This window comes from Sminthopsis crassicaudata, chromosome 2 (genome assembly GCF_048593235.1).
Source record: "Sminthopsis crassicaudata isolate SCR6 chromosome 2, ASM4859323v1, whole genome shotgun sequence".
In the NCBI taxonomy this organism is placed as follows: Eukaryota; Metazoa; Chordata; class Mammalia; order Dasyuromorphia; family Dasyuridae; genus Sminthopsis; species Sminthopsis crassicaudata.
The window spans coordinates 158,299,110-158,321,106 of NC_133618.1; the positions used below are offsets into that span (position 1 = coordinate 158,299,110).

The window sequence follows — 21,997 nt, forward strand, 5'->3', positions numbered from 1 at the left end:
TGATTTTAAATCTGGCTTTTTAAAAAAAATTGCTACCTCTGTAAAATTAAGCAAGTTATGAACTTGTTTGAGCCTCCATTCCTAATCGGCCTATGAGGAAGTTAGACTTGATGACCTTTGAGATCCTTTTAAAACTCCACATCTAAAATCTGATGATCAAATAAATGATGAAATGGTAACAAAAATAGTTAACCAGTCTTAAACAGGTTTTTGGAACTAGAGATAAAAGTAAAAAATCTATTTCTTAATTTTTATTCTTAGCCTTTTCCCTCACTCTATATATGCGTTATATGTGTATACAGATATAAGTTTAAAAACACACACACACACACACACACACACACACACACACACACACACACATACAAACATACAAATCATGTGTTCTTAAGGAAATTAGTCATTTCTAAAATCTAAAAAAATTCTAAAAGTATATACCTTGGTTGCAAATTGTGAGTTTGGTCTTTGAATAAGGAAGTACAGTAGAAATATATAGAACCCAGAGTTTTAAAATCAGAAAAGATTTTAAGAAAGGATTGATTCTATCCCACTTTGCTTATTTTATAGAAGTTTATCCAAAGAGGTTAAATGAACGCAGAGTTACATAGTTTTTGGTGATGCCTGAATTATAGTTTGATTCCCGAAACAATACTTTACACTATTAATAATATTTAAGCTGCTAGTAATTTTCAACTAATTTGAGTAATATGAGATATCTTTTATTTGGTGTTTTTTACGCAGACTCATTCCTATTTTATTTATTTGTGATATTGATAATTCTTTGAACTTCCTTAAACTTAAAATATTAATATTAACCATCTTAATGGCTTGTTTATTTTTTCTCTTGTTTGTTCTTTTTAACAGTTAATTAAATCCACTATATCTTGAAGATTAGAGCTTATAGCACTATGTAAAAGGATTGTAATCATAATTTATTGTGTAAAATTTAAACTTACAGAAAAATCATTCATTTTGTGTTATGAATTAATAAGTAAGTGTACTTTCTCCAAGGAAAGTCACATTTTGTATGATTCTTGTTGGTATTTTCCCATAAATCCTCCACACACGATCTAGCAAATGCAGTGGAGGCCTTTCTCTTGGTCTTTTAACAATGCAGCACCTGGCCCCTCTATTATTTCTCAGTCTTGCTGCTTGCCTGGCATGTGTGCTTTTTTCATTGCATATTTTTTCATTTTTATGTCACTTCTTGCCTGTTTTCTTGCAACAACAGCTTCTACACATTTTAATATCATACAAACTATTCACAAATGTAACCACATAAATAACTTCGTTCAACAATTCTCTGATTATTAGTATTAAGCAAGGCTTTAGATAGGAAAGCATATGCTCATCAATGGTAATAAACACAGCCATGTAAGTTGCCTTGTACAGAGTCCAAATGGAAGAGGGATTCCCTCTATTTGTAAAGTAGGTTGGTTATAGATGAAAGTATGTTCATTTCATCATTACTTTAATACAATAGAATTTTTTCATTGTGATCCACATAGAAAAAAAAATGCCTAAACAATTTACAGAGGAAAAATGAATGGATCAAGAATGTGAATTGCCCAGATTATAGCATGTAGTTGGAACAGGAACACAATGAGTAAGTCATCAATGCACATGTTTTAGACAGACCTTACAAATGAACAATAAGCTGAGTCTAGAGTGGAAATGGAACAAGGAGATCAGATTGGATTGCCTTTGAAGAAATTATATAGCACTTTCTGTGATATCCAAGTTTGATCCCTGTCATAAATAAGCCAACTTCTTGACACTTATATTTTACTAGTATTGTTACACAAATGTAAAACACTGAACACTATGACCTCTGAATAAATAGAATTACAAGTGACTCAAAGTCCAATCAAGAGTTACATTGTGTTTTGGGGAGAGGAAAGGAAAGGGAAAATAACCAACTCAGTCACACTTAAACAAAGTGATTAAAGTGAAATTTTTATAAGATTTTTGGAGCTATGAAAAATTTAATGTGTTTTTATATATATTTACTAACTATACTGATTTCTGCCCTTCCTAAGCCCAGAGTAAACCTCCTTTGAATTTATTTATGGGAAGACAACATTAGAATTACAAGGAACATAAAGTGTAAGTGGATTGAGATCTCGCTAGCATAATGAATGCCCATTTGAATCATGAATCCATTTAAATAGTGAAACATAGACAAACAAGTAGAATAATCTCTAATGGGTGCAAAACTGAAAGAGAAAGTGAGTGACAGTTTATCAGTAATTGACAGAGAATTAAAAGTTAGTTCTTTAGAATCTCAAAAAGTCAAATTTTCTCTATATATACTATACCATGATTCCTCTTTATAGTAATACCACATTTTATAAGGAAATTGCTAAATTAGAGATTGTCCAAATGAGAACTACCAGAATAGTAAAGAGAAATAATAATAGTAACAATAATAAACATTTTTATAAGGCCTTACTACGTACTAGGCATATAGTGCAATGATCATCTCATTTGATTGAAACAGGTAGTTAGAAGTAGCAAAATAGCTAATTTAGTTTCAGTATAGTGAAAATTTTTCTCATGATGATCACAAAACAGCAATGGAATGATCTATCTCAGGAGACAGGGAGTAATCCTTCTTCACTGGTGATCTTCAATACTGTGGTTATTAGAGAGGTAGTAGAGATGTGATTGCTAAGATGCCTTACAGTCCTGAAAGTTCATGACAGGGAAAGGAAAGGATTTAGTTCCTGTCTCAAAGCATTTACCTTAAATGATGTTTCAGATGACTTACTGAAATAGGTTACAATTCAAGCAGGTCCCTCATTCTCTTTAGTCTGTAAAGCACAGTAAAGGAGTAATGATTTTAGGATCAAATTCTGTTTTGCCATTTCAGTAAAATTGAGAATAATGCATAAAAAAGTTTTTATTTGTGAGAAATTTTTATATTCTTTAGAATGAATAAAAATTTTAAATGTTTCTTTCTTTATTTTTTTTTCTTTTTTAAGAAAATAAATGAAGAGTTTTGTTTATTTTTGGGGCTTTTTTTTTTTTTTTACCCCCAGTTAAAAATACAAATAATGTGCTCAGATTTGACTCTGTTTGAAAGATTCCCCACTGAAATCATCTGAAGTTCAGCTGGTACCTTTTGCAGTTTCAGGATTTAGCATCATTAGTGATAAACTTTCTTCATCAAGATGTCTTGCAGCTAGAACGAAAATCAATCCCAGTAACAGCATCCAATAGTCCCTTGTCTTATTCTAACTAAATTGTATCTAACAGCTTAAAAATAAGCTGCAAAATTCTAAAGTGATTTATGCTATGTTCTGCCCTTGTCATAGTAGAACTTTTTCAATTCAGAAATCTGGTTGCAACCCCATACTGAACTCTTGATCTTTCGCTGCAGAAATTTGTTAGCTATAGCTAGATTAGATTTTTAGCAGCTAATCTAACTGCTGTAGGGGTTTTGCAAAGTGGGGACAGAGCTGTGCTATTGGATTTGTCCAATTCATTTGACTCCAGGACTATAATTGCACTTATGTCTTACAAGGCTTTTATAGCCTCAGGCTGGCCAGCAGCAGAAAAACAAATTGGCAGTGATACAGTAAGAGTGAAAGGGAATGAAAGGCACACATTATCAGTCTCCAGGCAGCGCTGTTCTGGCAGGAAGTTTCTTGGTTAATTTACAAATAAAACTTAGATTTTAGGATGGGCACACTGTCAGATGAACAATGGGGATGTCAGGCCTGACTGTTACTTAGTAAAAGTAGCAGCTATGCCTACCAAGGAGCAGGAATTCTTCAATCAAACAGACGACTCCTTTCTGGAGCCAGCTGGCTATGTAATGCAATTAGACGGAAAAGGAGGTCAGGCTATTAGGTGTGTACCATGACCAGTGTCACCAGTGGCGTGCTGCCTGGCAGGCAGCATGCAGAATAGTTAAAGCACAGTGACTTTAAAACTGTTTACTCAAGCTAATGAGTAGTAGTAGTACAGGGCAAGACTCAGAACATATATTGTTTTTTCAAGACTTGAAAAATGAGCATTTGTTCACTAACTGACAAGTACATTCTGAAGTACAGCTTACATTGGAGAAAATAGTTGGCATGATTAATTATAAAATGAAAAAGTCTATAATTTGCCCTATAAGTTACATGCCTATTCTTAGATTGAGTCAACTTGTAGTCATTGTGAAGAAACTGTAGTTGAACAATATATTTTGTTCTATTGGGAATGCTTATCATATACAACATGTAAAATGAATGAATGTCTTTTGTAAACTCTCCATTAACTTGAAAAAGTAGTCTCTCTCCTCTATGCTTCTTCTGATAAGTTTTATAATGTGACTAAAAACTCATTTTACTTGTGTTTTCAGTGTTTATTGTGTTCATTTTGTATACTTGTTAGGGTATTCAAATATACCTTTGTCCTAAATATTCTTTTTAATTGAGCTTGATGCCTTTACTGTTAATTTTGTGACTTAGCTAATTACACATATAGTACCCAGATACACAAGGCATACAATATTGAAAAGCAACCTTATGATGATTAATATTATATTAAAAGAAATGAAAGTAAATTTATGTACTAGTGAATTATTGCAGGGGGAATGGTACAATTTAATATATACCTACAGCTGTTTTGCTACATTTTTATAGTGGCAAACCATTGTTTTAAATATTTGGATTACTGTTGAATAGGAGTTTGGGGGGAGGCCGAATATTTCAAAGATTAATTGTTTTGAATTTACATGCCTTAAAATTCTTAAGTACCAATCAGAAATATATTTCATGCATTTTGATACATTGCCTTAGAGTTGAGTTTTATTAAATTTTATGCTAAAGTAGAGTCTTAATGATTGATTGGATAGCCTCTAAAATAATTTAAACTAAAACCAAGTGCAGGTTTTGATTTAATAAGGGAGATTCTTCACCTATAAATTATTTGCCCAAGCATTATATCAAGGGGCAATATGTTACTAAAGATGCTGGTTCTATTTTCAAGATTAAGGGTGTTAGGTATTGAGTCCTGGCTGTGTTCCAGCTTCAGTAATTACATTCTGCTTTTTAAAATTTCCCCTGAAGTTTCAATTAGATGTTATTCACTTCTCCTTTGAAAATACGGTTCGTTGTGTTGTTGGCACAAAATGACTACCATGTTTTCATTCCCAAAGTAGTACATTGATGGGAGGCCACTGTGTTTAAATTTTTAAAATGTGATATTTGTTAAATAGAGAGATATATAAAATTTTGGCTCAGTTACATTATGTAATAATTTAAAGCAGTTGTACAACCTTTGCTCCCTAATGTTTTGTATGTTTCCATACTTTAGTGAGATCTATGACTTCATCATTATGGATACTTTCCTCACAAGTGCTAGTGTGACCCTTTAATGTTTTCTCATTTCACATGGATCTAATCTAGCTTGAAGTATAAAAGGGAAAAAATTAATGAGCAATTTTCAGTGAAAAGTTTTGAATACTATTAACTTCTACTACTTTGTTATAGCATAGTGCTTAGTAAAAATGACAGTCCATGAACCTACATACAAACAATTGAATTATCCCCACAAGGTGCAAATCTCTTTTTAAATAATTGAGTTATACTTGTTTCCAGAAGACTGAAATAGAAAAGAATAAAGGGACATTTCAACATAACTGTCTTCTTTGTAAATTTATAATAAACATTTTTTGTGTGATCACCTGTTTTTCCCTTACTAGTTGAAGTGCCTATGAAGACTATTCATCCTTTGTATCATACTAACTCTCTACATTTAAAGTATGACATGCATTTTCACGAGAGAGAGAGTAAGTGTGTGTGTGTATGTATGTATGTATGTATGTGTGTACACATATATAAATTTTTAAAAAGTGTATCTTTACCTTTAACACATGACATGTATTTCATAAGTTGAAATATTGATATCCTTTCATTTTTCATTCTATTGTATTTGTAAGTCACATTTAGGAATTTTTTTTCCTGATGCCCATATTATTGTATTATTGCTTTAAAAAGATTGAAAATTTAGCTTCCTAAGAGGAATTAATGAGAATAGTTGAGAAATCCACTAACTAGAAATGTCTATATAACTATAGTTCTTTAAGAGACCATTTTAATTTTTGCAATCAAGTTTCTGTACTCTTTACTTATTCCATATTTACCAAGATGTGATTACTTATGGAACACATTTAATTCTTCCTAATATCTTCAAAATCATAGAAATTCATTCTTATCTCTGTCAGTAAAATAGTCTGATGATTTGGCTCTGATCTTTGAATCTTGACTGTAAAATACAATTTTTGTGTTAGTTTGCATTTCTTTTTTGCTAAACAGAAATGACTTCATACTTTTTTCTTAAAGTTTTTGAAAGCAAATAAGCACAATAAACTGTACAACAAATGGTATTATAATTATAATTGCCTGATTTTTTTTCTGTTCATACAGTATTTTCTGTATAACTAGATATTGGATCAGTATTCTTCTAAAGCAGTGATACAATGTAAAAAATAATAACTTTCATCTTTTAATTCAGGGTTTTTGAGAACAATGCCTTTTGTGATATTAAAATGTAGTTGAAATATCTTTCTTATTAACACTGTAGTAGAAGAGCAATAATTTATTTATATGTGCTGATTAAACAAGTTATATAAGTACCAATATGTATTTCAAATGAGGTCCATATTATTTTTAAGTAATCATGCCACCTGCACCATTTTATTGCATGTAAAAGAAATCAGTGTTTTAACCTTTTTAAGTAATGAAATATTTCTGCTGCTGAGCATTGTAATTCAATTTGTAAACCATGACCCCTCATAAACTGTTGTTATCACTCTGATTAATAAAGAGCCAATTTGCTGTTGCAGCTTCGTCACTTGGGAAATGACGAGGTTCACATCGTCTGGTCTGAACACACCAGGAACTACCGCAGGGGTATTATACCAACAGATTTTGGAGATGTTTTAATTATTATTTATCCAATGAAGAATCACATGTTCTTCATCGAGATAATGAAGAAACCGGAGGTACAATTTCATCATATTATTGCCATATCTTATGTTCTGTTTGGCATATGGTTAAGTCTTCTGGAAAAATGAAGTTATAAATGTGTTAAAGTAATTTATATTTATATTATAAGGATAAATGGCCTTCATACAAGTAAGTTAAAATTTATTTCACATTTAACATGAGTGATATAAGAGCAAAAATATTCAAGACTATTCGGTATAATCTTTGATTCCAAAAATCCAGCTTCATATCTCACTAATTTTTGCTATTTATTTAAAGTGTCTTATACTAGTCCCAACAGGAATTTATCATAAATAACTGAATATTTAAGAAAAATAAGTCTGATTTCAAACACTAAATTGATGAAGAAATGAGCAAGTAATGATTTCTGTTCTAATATGTGATACATTGTTTTAATTATACTATCCAACATAATATAATTTTGAAATCTCTCAAATTCCAATATAGTGGATGGCATCACTAACTTGAATATATTAAGGAATTGTTTTTATAATTGTGACATAGATAATCTAAGGATTTCTTAACATTTGCCACAAAATCAGCTTAACTAATTAACATTGATCCTAAAAATCACAAGATCCATTCTCTGAGAAGTTCCATAAACTAATTTGGTTACCTAAATTACTACTCTTACTATTGTTGATAACAAGTTTTTATTTAGTAAAAATAAGATCATCATCCAAGGGAGTAAAAGCACTATTTTCAGATTTCTATAAAAATTTCATACTTTAAATATTCTAAACTTCTTGAGTGTAAATACTATTTTTTGTTTTATCTGTGTTCCTAAAACTCAGCCTAGTGCCTAGTAAATAGGGGATGGACAATAAATGTTTGTTAAACTGAATAGTCAAAATAACTCATGAAAAAGGATAATTCCAGATTTAAGAAATATTAAATTTGTTCTCTATTTTTATTCAAAAGGTATATGAATCCACTATCTCCAACTAATAGTTATAGTCCGTTTTAAACTTTTCTTTTTAAAATGTTTACTCAGCTAACCAGTGTTTTATTTCTTAAATTAGGACTTATAAATTAGCTTTAAGTAAAGTAAGCAGAGTTATGAGAAATATATTTTACTTTAAGGTTAAAAGAAGCAAAAAAAAAAAAAAAATCACTTGTAACACTTCTCAAGTGTGATACTATCCCTTGAAATGTCCTCACTGAATGCAATGTGATTTTTAAAAGTGACATTTATACTGTCGCTAAAAATAAAAAAAAAATTATATATATATATAAATATAAAGAATTCTTCACTGTTTTCTCCTTAGATTTTTTTTTTTTTACCAATAATGCAAGAAGTCAGAAGTTTCTTCACAATAAATATGTAGTATCTTTGATTTAGAAATTTAGATACCAAAATGTATCAAGTTGTAGCTTTTGTATGTGAAGATTGTAATATCAGCAATACTTACTCCTTCATAAAATTAGTATTTTCACTCCAAGGATTTATTAGATTTTAATTTCCTAACTAGTTAAGTATTAAAACATTAACTAACTGTATAAGGTACTTTTCAGAACTAGAAACTGTCCACCTGTAGTAATTACTAACTTTATTCATATGTTAAGAAGAAAACTTTAAAAGTATCATTTGCTCTTCCATGATTTTCTTATTTCTTTGTGTTGAAACTTTAGGGTACTCTAATTTTCATCTTCAAAGGTAAAAAAAAAGAGATTTATACTATAATCAGATTTATGCTGCTCTAAAACTTTCACAAGAATATTAATTTTAGTTTTCTAAAATTGATTGCAAATTGTGTCAAAATGAGTTGAGTGAACCCATTTCTTAATACTTTCAAAAGCCCAAAGGGCAAAACAAGATAATAGGTAACTGGAAATTTAGTGTTATCCCTACATTTAAAATACAAACCATTACAATGTAATAAAATTAATCCAGACATTTCCAGGGCAAATGTGGCTGACCTTTTGTTCACCAACTACTGACCCCAGGGTGAATGAGAGAGGCTTGCAAAGGAAAATGTCTGTTGTTTGGCTTCAGTCCCTGGTATTTAAATTGCATTCCCTAATCAAATGAAAAGGCTGTCCTCTCTATCAGGTTACAGAATCCATGGCAACATTTGGCCTTTTATATACATAAATGTTAGCCTTTTTGTTTGCGTCTAAGTAGAGACACCTGGAGCAATGTTAACATTAACCGATTTAGCATTAATAGCTTCATTATATAAGAATTTCTGATCAGATAGCTGTTACTTTTGTTATATTGCTTCAGCTTGTATTGTTTTCATTTTTTATCTCCCTGCTTGGCAACGGGGCAATGATTTGCAAATTTTTTTTGTCTTGATTAATTAAGCAATATAATTATCAAGAACCATGATGCAGTCTTTGCTCAACAAAGCTTCTGAGAGAAAACAATAGTAAGTCTGTTAGTATGAATGCATTCCACGCGTCACAGATGCATGAGGATATTCTAAACAATGAGACGAAAAGCTGCTTGCAAAAGAGGACAAAGAATGCCATGCAGACTCTACACACTACACATACCGCCAGGGACATACTGTGGGTTCCCTGGGACACAGATGCCTCGTTAGATTGCAGCTAGTCATCAGAGATTAATTCTCAGCCATTTGGTGCAATAATTTACCCATTCCCCAGTCTTTTAACTAGTGCTACTTACTATAGAAGTGTAATCTTTGTACTCAAAAGGTTTATTTAACCTTACTTATTTTTAGTGAACACAACAAAAATAATTATTTTTGTTTAGAAATTATAATGAAGCAGCTGCTTGAAATGTGAGGAATATTTATTTTTGAATGACTGAGACAAGTTATTATAGAAATTTTACATGGAGATGAAAGTGTTCTTTTAGCAGCAGTATTTCATCAGAATATACTTTGACTTTTAGGTTCAAGTAGATTTATTTAGATATTCTGTGATCAGAAGCATTTTTCAAAGAATTTTACATTAATCCCTTTTAGGTTAAAAAATCAATATAAAAACTACTATTTGGTAGTTAGGCATATTCAAATTTTAGTTCCATTCAGTCTACTTCATTAATAGAGTATGTAATAAAATAGGGTTATTTGCTATATAAGTTGCATATACCTATAGCTGTGGCTTCCAAATCCTTTGAAATATAATATATTTGACTACATATGCATATATATATACACATATTTTTTTATTATATATATGTATGTATGTATGTATGTATGCTTATGTGTATGTTAAAAGTACTTATATGCCTGGCAGCATGAACCTTCTTTGTATATAGCATTTTCAAAGTAGTGTGGAAAAGAAGAATGAGTAACATCTAACAGGAATGGCTACTACTTCACATTTTTATTGGAGTCTTGATTCTTCTTTTTTTTTTCCATTAAATAAATTTCTCTGAGACCAAAGCCATCATTTCACAAGTTAATTACTTTCAAATTGGTTCAGTCAGCATGAATGAATGTTTTGAAACTTGTTTGATGATTCAAAGGAAAAAAAAAAGTCTTCTTCTAAGACTTTAATATTTTATTCTTTGCTTCTATAGCTTATTTATTCTTAGTGACAAATTTCATACTCCTTAAATAAGACAGAACTTCCTTTACAACCTGTATATCTTTAAATTGTTGTTTGAAACAATTGCATGGGTTTTTTTTCAAATTGTAAACAATATTTCTGCTTATTTTCAGCCAAATTTACTACCTATTTCCAGTAAATGAGCATTTATATTGTTTAGAAGATTTTGTATTGTGAGTTTTGTGGTAGTATTTTCTGTATATTTCAATGACCTCGTCTGCAGGCATATATTTAACTATCTGGATGATCATAAATAAACCCAAGAGTAGCTATGTTGAAGACAACAAATGCAGAAAGAATTTAAGAAATATAATGAGAATTCTCTTTTGCTTAACCTAAGAATTATTATTTACACAATTAAAAGCTCTTTTTAAAATTATTTAATTTATTTTGCTTAAGCAGTGATTGTTTTATTACTATCTCGATTAATTTACTTAGCCTTTCTGGAATTGAGCTGAGGTGAAATCTGAATTCCAGGCTTAACTCTGGTATTACTGGTTATTGTGATTCTGAGCAGATTCCTTAACTTCTCTAAGCATCAGTTTCCAGAGTTCCATCCAACTTTCAAAGTTCATGAGTCATTTTTTCCTCGTACTTATATAGCCCCCAAATCCCTTACATGCTCTAAACCCTAAAAAGTGACCAGCTGTAGGTGACCACCAAAATTAGAGTTTATGCCTTTCTAGCTGAATGAACTTATGTCTCTTTGCTCCCCAACATAGCAGTGTCTTTAAGTAAGTTATTATCTATCTTGGGGTCAGGATTCCTATCCCAAGACCACTCCTTTTGTTACTCCTCTCTTTTCTTACTATTAGAAGAGACCTTGTTTTCCAGAGTTACAGCCCCAAAAGCAAGCTACAGCCCCAAAAGCAAGCTACAGCCCCAAAAGCAAGCTACGTCCTGAGCTTGCCCTAGCGCTAATCCTTTGTACTCACCCTCTGGATGAACTCTACTGTAGCAGTCACTGATTTGGCTCATGTCCATCCCCGTTGGTCCTCGAACTGGGACAAGCACCTGAAAAGACCACATTCTGGTCACAAAGCCCTGCTGTGAATAGACAATTTCAATTAGGCAAACTTGTCTCATTGCTGCTGTTACTCCCTCATTGGGATCAATGGCTACATCTTACTGCCTGCCTTTTTGTCTAGCCACAACTATATGCTTCAAGGTCTAACTGTCCTGCTTTGGGTCTGCTTGATCCTAGAGCAGACTGCAGCATACATGTGATTTCCCTTCTCTGATGGAATAAAGAAGGTCTTTTTCCTATTTAAAAAAAAAAAAAAGTTTTTAAGTCAGTGAATTTTTATTTATTGTCTGATCCCAAAACAACATAATTATTATTATTATTCCCAGGTGAATATATCAAGATATAGTCTCTCTTTTGAACTATCATCGTGCATGTCCAGCTGCCTCTTAGACACTTTAGACTGGATTCCTGGGGGCATTTCAGAATTAACATACCCAAAACATATTACCTCTCCTCCACAAAACCCTTCTACCTTCAGAATTTTGTAATTATTATAAGGGCACTACTACCACCCTATAAGGGGTAGGCTTGAAACCTCAATGTCCCCCTCAACTCTGTACCCCACTTATTCTATCCATTCACTATCTTGCCATTTCTAATATTTATTATCCTTTTCATTCATGGCCACAATCCAATTTCAGCCCTCATTGCCTCTCATCTGGACCAATTTAATAGTCTTCTAACTGATCTCTCTGCCTTCCCTTTTCCAGTGTAGTTTAGTATAGGTCTGAAGTGTTTTGAGCATTTTAATCTCCAGTCTGATTCCTTCCCCCTTTCTAGTTCATTTCAATGACTTTCTTATCTCCAGGATCCAATATAAATTCTTCTCTTTGGCATTTAAAGCTTTTCCTGAATTGACGCCTATCCACCTTTTCCATTTGCTCTGACCCAACCCTTCAAGTCTGCATGGTTGTAGTTTTTGTCTCCTATGCCACCTGAATCAGGAAAAGCCTTATAGAACTTGGACTGCGTTATGAAAAGCAATAGAAATTCTTAGAGCTGAAAGTAAAATTGTGTATTTCAGGCATGGCAGACTATGCAAAAGTAATAGAACATGGAGCAATGAGAATGTTAATGGGAGATTGTAAAGGAAAACAGTTTAAGTAATCCTGAATGGGAAGTTAGCAGCCAAGTTGTGAAGAGCTTTCAATGTCTTCTTAGAAGCCATGAGGAGCCAGTGTACATTCTAGCGGCCAGTGAATGAGCATTTGCTATGTGTTTTTTTGTGTGCCAGGAACTGTTCTGGTTGCTGAAATACATATATAAACAATACCTACTTACAAGGATCTTACATTCTGGCCAAACTAATCTGCTGTTCTCTTACATATCAATTCAAACCTGAATTTTTTGTCTGTGTAGAGGCTGTGCCCAGTGCCTTGAGTATCTATCTCTTAGAATCCCTACCTGTCTTTAATGTTTAATTCATGTGATACCTCCTACAAGAAGACTTTCCTGCTGTTCCCTTTAATTGTCAATGTTCTCTTCCTCAAATTATCATGTATATACTTGACTATTTACATATTAATTATTACTCTCTACCCCTAGAGAATTTACACTCCTTGACAGGAAAAGATTTTCATTTTATCTTTTCATTCTAGTTTTTTCCAGTGCTAGTATTGTTTCATACTAGTATATAACAATATAACATGCTAGTATGCTCCAGTGTATGCCTTATTGGATTGGATTAGGTTGGATTAGATGCTTAGAGGGTGAGAATCAATTAACTTTCAGTATGGAAAGAATGTAGACCAAGGCTTCTTAAACTTTTTCTACTTGTGACCCCTTTTTGCCCAATAAATTTTTACCTGGATTCTGGATACATAGGTATATAAAATAGACATACAAATCAATATTTACTGATAATAAATCATAAAGAAAATTTTTAAAAATAATTCTTTGGTATACATATTTATTAAAGATGAATATACATTTGTATGCTAATGAGATTGCACTTGTTTATTTTTATGTAAAGAATTAAATCTTGGCAGAATAGTTGATACCTTTTACAGTTCTCAAATATTTCACAATCCATAGTTTAAGAAGCTTTGATGTACATTATATTACTTGGAGCTCTGGGAAATTAGGTTGGAAAGGTAATATGGAGCCAGTTTGTGTGGTCTTAATTCAAGTTAAGGAATACATATTTTACATTGTAGGCAGTGAGAAACCACTGAAGATTTTGATAGCTATTGTTATTATTAATATAATGTGTATTGATGATTGATAATATGCTAGATTTTCATACATTTGTTCTTGCTCTCTTTTGCTCTCATGGATATATAGAATTTGTACTGGGTCCTCAGTGAGAGCCTGTTGTAGATGGGTCAATTGAAAAGTTTTTGAAGAGTTAAAATTATCATGCTGTTTTATAGGGTATTTGACAAATTTTGGGAGTGCTCAGTGCAAGCTGTATTCATATACAGACATATTTTTTTTATTTTTTATTTTTCTGAGGGATTAAGTGACTTGCCCAGGGTCACACAGCTAGGAAGTCTTAAGTGTCTGAGACCAGATTTGGACTCGGGTCCTCCTGAATTCAAGGCTAATGCTCTATCCACTGCACCACCTAGCTGCCCCTCACACATATATATTTTATATAATTGTTTGCCTCTTGGCTCCCTCATTAGAACAAATTCTTTAAGATTAGGTTTTATTTTTTTAACTTTTTATTTTTTACATTAAAATTGCATAATGAATGTTTCATAAATCTTCCTTCGCTCAATATCTTTAGAAATAAAATTATTGCCTGCTTAAATATTTGTCTTGAAAAATAAATCATTAACTTATCTATGTACGAAGCGGTTTAGGATAGAAAACATCTAAAACAGAATCCAACATTAATTAATCTAAATAGTTAAAGTTATATATTCTGATTTGAGAGTTTAAGTAAAGGAATGATATTATCAAAAACTCTCTGAGAGGCAATTGTTGTTTAAAGATCTGTACTTACCTGAAATTTCTTCTGTGATTCATTGGCACTTATAACTAAAGGGATTCTCTGGATACTAGACTTTTAAATTATTCCTGTAATCTACTTATTGAAAAATGTCTCAGTACCCCTACTAGTAGTTGCCAAAGAATAATAAAATGTTTTATGGAGCAAAATTCATATAAATGGGGGAAAATCCATAGCTTAAATGTTGATAAATGTTAACTCAAATGACATTCTTTTGTCATGATTTTGTGATTTTTAAAATCAATTTTTATTTGATATTCTCTAAAAATTAAAATTCATTTTACCTTTCCTTCTTTCCCCCTTTTATCTATTTATTATATACATAACATACATTATACCTAGTGCATACTCTGTAGAGAGTAACTAATAAATATTAATTAATAATACTTATTCTCCTTTCTATGGAGGACCTGACCCATCCTGAATACATTAAACAAATACTGGTTATTGTAGCAAAAACATACATATCATTTCTTTGCCTTTACATAGATGAAGAAAGGAAAGAAATAAATATTAAAGTGCCTAGTCTGTGTTAAGCATTTTATAAAAATGTCATTCAGTCCTCAAAATAACTGTGAGAAAAGTACTATTATTATTCCCATTTTATAGTTGAGGAAACATATGGCAGTTAAATGACTTGTCTAGAGTCACTTAAATGTAACATTTAAATGTGTAAATATGTGAGGCTGGATTTGATCTCAAATTTTCCTTATTCCAGATCCAAGGCTCTAGCCACTACACTACACCTGCTAGTACCTTACTTTAAGCACCTAAGGAGGCTTATAGCTTGTGTGAAAGAGAGTACATTATTTCTGGAGTATCAGCTCATGACTGTGAGCACCCAAAATGGGTACTTTTGCAGGCTTTCAACTGAGCACAGTAGCTTACAAGAGTAAAAAAAAAAAAAAAAAAAAAAAACAGCTGCAGTAAATGTCATCATACTATTCTTAATGGAAGGTATCATGTATCCATTACAAAAGATAATAGTACCAGAAACCCTTACAAATATAAACCATCTATGGGTTTATGTATTTTATACAAGTATTCACAAGTCATACCAATAAAAAGCATCTATAATCACTTAAAAGAAAATAATATTGGCTAAGGAGCAGCTAGGATATGTCAGAAAGTCCCAAGAGCATAAAGAGCTACTTATTATTGATTCATTAATTATTTAACAAATTACCCAAAAGCAGCATAAGACTTTTACTGTCTTTGTTGATTATTGCAAAGGCATTGATTCAGATCTGTACTCAGGGTTTATTGATGTCTTACAAATATGCAAAATATATCCAGTGACAATACTGTTTGATGTGTTGGACACATCAATATTTTATGACCAATTGAAAAAATGTTCTCTGTTTAAAAAATTCCACCAATACAATAGTGCAAATAATAAGTAGAATATTTCTGCATATTACCAACAAATCCAAGTAGGAAGAGATTAAAAAAAACATTCCATTTAAAATAAAACAGTATATAAAATACTTGGGAGTATACTTATCAAGATATACAATGATTATTAATATAGCTATAAAACATTTTATAAAAATGCAGACCTAAATAATTGGAGAAATATTCATTGCTCTCCAATAGGCTGAGCCAGTATAATATAAATGACAATGGTTCCTCTGCTTATTTATTTAATGCCATATGATTAAAGTGGCCAAAGGATTTCTTTAAAAAGCTAGGAAAAAAATATTAAAATTCATCCAGAGACACAAAAAGTAAAGACTTCCAATGGAAATAATGAAAAAACTGGATAAAGAAAGGAAAGGACCTGCCGATCCCAGATATCAAACTATGTTATAGAGCAATCAAAACAATTTAATACTGGTTTAGAAATGAAGAGGTCAGTTAATGGAACAGATTTGGCACAAAACATATAGAAAGAAACATAGTAATAAATATAAAGATCCCCTCATAATGAGATAACGGCTAGAGAGCAATCTGGCAGAATCTAGCTAGAGACCAATATCTCATACTGTCTACCAAAATATGCTCCAAAGGAATACATGACCCAGATATAAAGGGTGGTGATATAAACAAATTAGAAGAGCAAAGAAGAAATTACCTTCCATATCTATAAATAGGGCAAGGATTTATAATCAAAGAAAGAACTGTCTCACAAGACACAAAAGAAACAATTTTGATTACATAAATTAAAAACTGGGGGGGGGGAAACCTCCTCCTCTAAAATTAGAATAGAAGGTGACAACTAGAAAAAAATCTACAGCAAATTTCTCTGACTGAGGCTTAGCCTAAGCAAGAACAGTAAAGTTTTAAGGAGATAAAAGGTTCAAGAGACAAGAACAATATAGAACTGAACTTGTTTATCAAGATAGAGAAAGGAAGAGAGCATGCCTAATGCAAGTGTGGTGGCCTGGGAATGAAATAAATGGTTGAAAAATTGGAGACCATTATGTGGCTGGTAAGTGTGGTTTGGTATTAGAAGGTAGAAGAAAATTTGGAAATTGTGATAAAATAAGTGAATTTCAGAATTCATGAACATGGAAGTGATAAAACTAAAGGTATAATTATCTTTCATGTGATTGAGTGATTATGAGAAATAAGTTATATGAAATAAGGAGGTGAATTTTGGGTGCTTGAGGTGATAACATACTATGTTGAAATCTTTTAGTATGAGATCAGGAGTTGGGGAAGATAGAAAGAATGTGAACCATATACTAAATACATTGAATAAAGAAAAGATGTGACCTGGAAATAAGATAGATAACAGCTACCAGAATTTTGATTGTGTGGTAAATATGAATTGAATGAACCTCTGTGGCCAAGAGGTTACCAAGTAATTGTGGGACCAGGAGAACCGGGAGATGACAATGGGGAACAAAGAGTATTCCAACTCCCCTTCCCTCAACCATTAAGAAAGGGGGAACGAATCAGAATGCAACTATTGCTGGGATGGGAGGTAAGGGAGACTGTGTTATCAGCAAAGAACTAGGTTTCGGGGAACGAATCAGAATGCAACTATTGCTGGGATGGGAGGTAAGGGAGACTGTGTTATCAGCAAAGAACTAGGTTTCAGAGAACCAGAAGATGGAAACAATAGGAAAGGAATGGACTTAAGATGAAGACAGGTTTATTACCTATGGAATAAAGCATTTCAGAGAGCACAATAAAAGTAGTGGATAGCTTTAGGTTAGAATTTTGAGGAGGGGGATTTAAAGGGAAATGGAATAAGGGTTCAGGTAGAAAAGGATGGAAAATGGGGTTTAAATAATGACTGCTGGTGATTTAAAATCATTGTTATAGAGAGAGAGTATGGTCTGGGAAGAGCTAGTTAATCATTAAAGGAAGAGTTAGATTTTTTTTCAAGCTTATCTCTAAGGATCCCAGTCTTATTGATCATTGCAATTTATGCAGTAAAATGGTAGCATGGTATAACATATCAGTGTAGGTTACAAAATTTTACCATCTGCCATACATACCTAGAAAGCTCCAATTAGGTGATTTGAATGATATGCCAGAAGCTTATCTTTTATAAGCAAACAGACCATAAATCCTTGCACTACAGCTAAAAAAAAAATTCTTGAAAATTCATCAAATAATTATAACTAGATAATCATTGCAGACAGAGTTGTTGCACTTTGATCTTGATACCACAGAAAGTTGTATCTTTTGTCAAAAACTACCTGTATCATAACTCTTTTAGGAACAATTTAGTATTTTTCAAATAGTTTCCCAAAGGTAACTCAGCACATCCTTTCCCTGATAAACTGATTCCAACTCATTGTCCATTTTGAGAATTTGTCTAAGACACATATTGATTGTTAAGCCATGGAACAATGCAAAGCCTGCTAAATGATACCCATAATTACTCAAAAGACTTTGATCAGCTCACCATATGGGGAAAAAACCAAATTGAATGAACATGCCTGTATCTAGGATAGAATGTACAATTAGATTAACAACTTACAGAGCACAGCCATTGGTGTGCATTCATATATATATGTGTATGTATACCCTATTATTGTTGAGAAACTCTCTCTTACTGGGACTAAGCACTTGATCATCTCCATGATGCCAGTGAACATCTTCTCAAACTTTCTTTATCTGCTGCCTTCCCTCTTTTAATTATTTTCCTTTTGGATGAAGATTTCTTGTGGTTGAAGATCAAGCAAAGAATCCTGGAAAACAATCAGATAGGAATCAAGAGAAAGCAATGTCAAAAAAAAAAAAAACTAGACAAAAGAGAGTATTATAGACAATGTCCGAAGCTGTAGAGAGGTCAAGAAGGATGAAAATTGAGAAAAGACCTTTAGATTTGGAGGGAGCATTTTTCATTGCATAATAAAGGCTGAAGCCAAAATTCAGAATGATGAGATGAAAGATAGAGAAAAAGAAATGGTGGCCTTCTCAAAGAGTTTATCCACCAAAGAGAAGATAAAGGAAAATAGTTAATTGTGATGGAATGATCTAGTGAGGGTTTCTCATTAGAATTACAAATTTAACCACTATACCTTTGGGATTTTGAATCATAGGTGTTTTTTGTTGATGGTGATTGGTTGTTTTGGGGAGTGTAGTTTTATTTTCCGAAGGTAATTTGTGGATTCTTTTCGATTGGTGTTTTGTTTTCTTTGTAAAGGAGTTCTGGATAGGTTTTTTTGGTATGATTTCTTACATTATGGCATTCAGGTTTTTGGATTTTTTATGTTCTGTTGGAAAGTATGACCTTTAAGCTGTGTTTATATATCTTATTGTCAAGATTTATGTGTTTCCCTTATATAGAGATCATGTTTTCTTTTAACAGTATTGTTGTTCCTTTCTTTCTTCTATGTTGTCTTTCTCTTTTGTTCTCTTTCATTTCTTGGGAGAGACATGCCACTGTAGGTTTATATTTGCCGATCACGCTCATTATTTTAGCTGTTTATGCCACCACTTCTAACATTTCACCACTTCTTCTCATTTCTTTGTCTTATAATATTTAAGTAAATAAGTTTATAATCTCTTAAGTTTCTTAGTATTTATTTTGCTTTTTAATTTTTCTATCTTCCATATTGATTTATCTACTTGTATAGATTTTTTCTTCCTTATAAGATTTGTACAAATTGTGAAAAAACTTTATTACATTGTTTGAAACTAGATCTTCATATTGGGGAAGCTGGGCCAACTTTACCTTTTGCTTAGAGGTCTTTAGTTATGCTGACCAGAAATTTGATCAGATCTGAATATGGAGGCAAGGAACTTTTTAACAATTATACAAATCTCATTAATCCTTTATGTCTTATCTGAAAACTACCCTTGTAGTGGTCAATCAATTATTGTTTCTATGTTCCTTTGATTGAAAACAGATATTTGGGTAGAATAGAATATTTCCTTTTCTGATTTTAGGAATTGCACCTGTTCACTCTCCCTCTCTCAAATTTGAAAATTTTTAAAATCTTTTTTCCAGTTAGAAGTGAGATTACCTAATTTTGTTTGCATCTTGATTCATTGTTTTCTTTTAATTAATTGATCTTATTTGAGTAATTTTTTAAAGCATAAAAATCTGTCTCTCCTATTATTTAGGATCCAGTGAAAAAATCAAAGAGAGTTGATCCTGATTTCTTGTGTCCTTGGCATGCATTATTTAATAAATTGATAGGATGAGAAGCTTGAAACTTTGTTTCCTCATTCAATTCAATTTTTACTTGCTACAAGTTCTTTCTCTAAAGATAGATAGCATTTTTCATCTTTGGTAATTGTCTTGGATCAGTCTTGTTCAGAATAGCTAAGTCTTTCACAGTTCATCATATTTACAATATTACAATATTACTATGTACAATATTCTCCTGGTTCTAATCACTTTACTTTACATCAGTTCATATGAGTCTTTCCAGGTTTTTTGAAACCATCCTACTCATCATTTCTTATAACACAAAAATATTCCATCGAGACTCACAGATCACATCTTGTTCAGTCATTCCCCTTTTGATGGGCATCCCCTTTATTTCCAATTCTTTGCCACTTCAAAAGAGCTGTTATAAATATTTTTGTATGAACAGGTCTTTTACCCTTTTCTTTCTTTTCATTAATCATTTTGGGATACACATCTAGTACTAGTATTACTGGATCAAAAAGTATCTATATACAGTTTTATAGTTCTTTAAATATGCTTCCACATTGTTTTCCACAATGATTGGGACTAATTCACAGCCCAACCAACAGTATATTATGGTGTCAAAGACACTTTCTGATCATCTGAGTTGTCTTGTGCTGGAAGAATGTTTTATTCGCATCTTTTATTGGCCTTGCTACTTCAGAATTTGATTGGAGGCATTATTTTAAAGTTATTTAGAGGGAAATGTTGGGAGAGCTCAGCTAAGTGCTTTCACTACCCTGCCTTTTTGCCTTCACCCTTGAAAGTGACTCCGTTAGTTGATAGCTTTACCCTCATATTCTATCTAAGTACTAGACCTAAAATTGACTCATCTTCCCACATTAGAACAAATCGTTTTCTCTTGTCTTGGTTCCACTAGGCTCTGTGAGGAAATTACTGGCCCAGCAGGTTTCCAGACCCCTTCCCTTCAGACCCACCCACTTCTTCCCTTTGTTCTTCAGTTGTTCCTTCAGTTCTTCAATGACTGCCCCTTTTTTTTTTTTTTACAAGGTATGGGGAAGGCAAGGTTTCTACTGCTTTGGTGTCTCCTAATCCACAGACAATCCAGGCAGAATGGAAGCTGTGCCTCCCTTCATCTGCTTCCCCTTTCTCTGTATTTGGCTGAGCAAAGTTCAAATCCACTGATTGTAGCAGCAGTTTTTGGAGGAAGGGCAGAGGTTAGGGGGCATAGACCAAGGCTGATTTAAGAAGTGAATCACGGAGTTGGGTCCCTTAGCATGAGCTAATGGGTTTGTTACACATGATATTGGAATATGGAGATTGGTTGGGGAGGGGTACTGTGGTCACTTGTTCTTCATTTTCAGAAATGATGAATAACATAATAGGGTCATATTTTGACTTGCATATAAATTAGATTTAAGTGAGGCAGAGCTGTGCTAAGTTGTCAGTCTCATTCTCTCTTCTTGAGTCATCAGAGACAAAAGTCAGGGCAACTGACCATGGCCTGGGATACAGTGGATGGCTGTGGCGTATTTGATGTCTGACCACTCCACAGTATCTGCTTCCACTGCCTTCATGGCTGATAGAACAAATTGTTCTCATCTACCCATTACACTGAAGGAAGTCATCATATGCTTGGGGTGGACATCCCTACACTCATTAATCGGTTTGAAATTCCTTAGTTACCCTCAACTTGGCTTAACCCATCAGCCAAGATGGCTTACCAATATGAGAGATTCTTAGAGATACAGGTAAGATTTAAGTGCCAGGTTGTTTTCTTGTTTGGATAAATAGCTGTCATATGTAGAGTCCTTGCTCCTTATTTTCTTGACTTTTCCAGATGTAGGTTTCCCATACTTACCACATTAGGATATGATGCCACAGATGCTATGTACATATGCTATTCTCTATTATATACACAAAAACATGCT

The 21,997-nt window shown here is 32.5% G+C and overlaps 1 protein-coding gene across 1 annotated transcript in view; it reads left to right on the forward strand.

Annotated features, from left to right (window-relative positions):
* The window catches only part of RALGAPA2 (Ral GTPase activating protein catalytic subunit alpha 2), a 387,908-nt gene that overhangs the window by 230,628 nt on the left and 135,283 nt on the right, over positions 1-21,997 (forward strand). Inside the window, 1 exon segment of the mRNA XM_074287744.1 lies at positions 6,839-6,997. Coding sequence (XP_074143845.1) covers positions 6,839-6,997 — 159 coding nt within the window.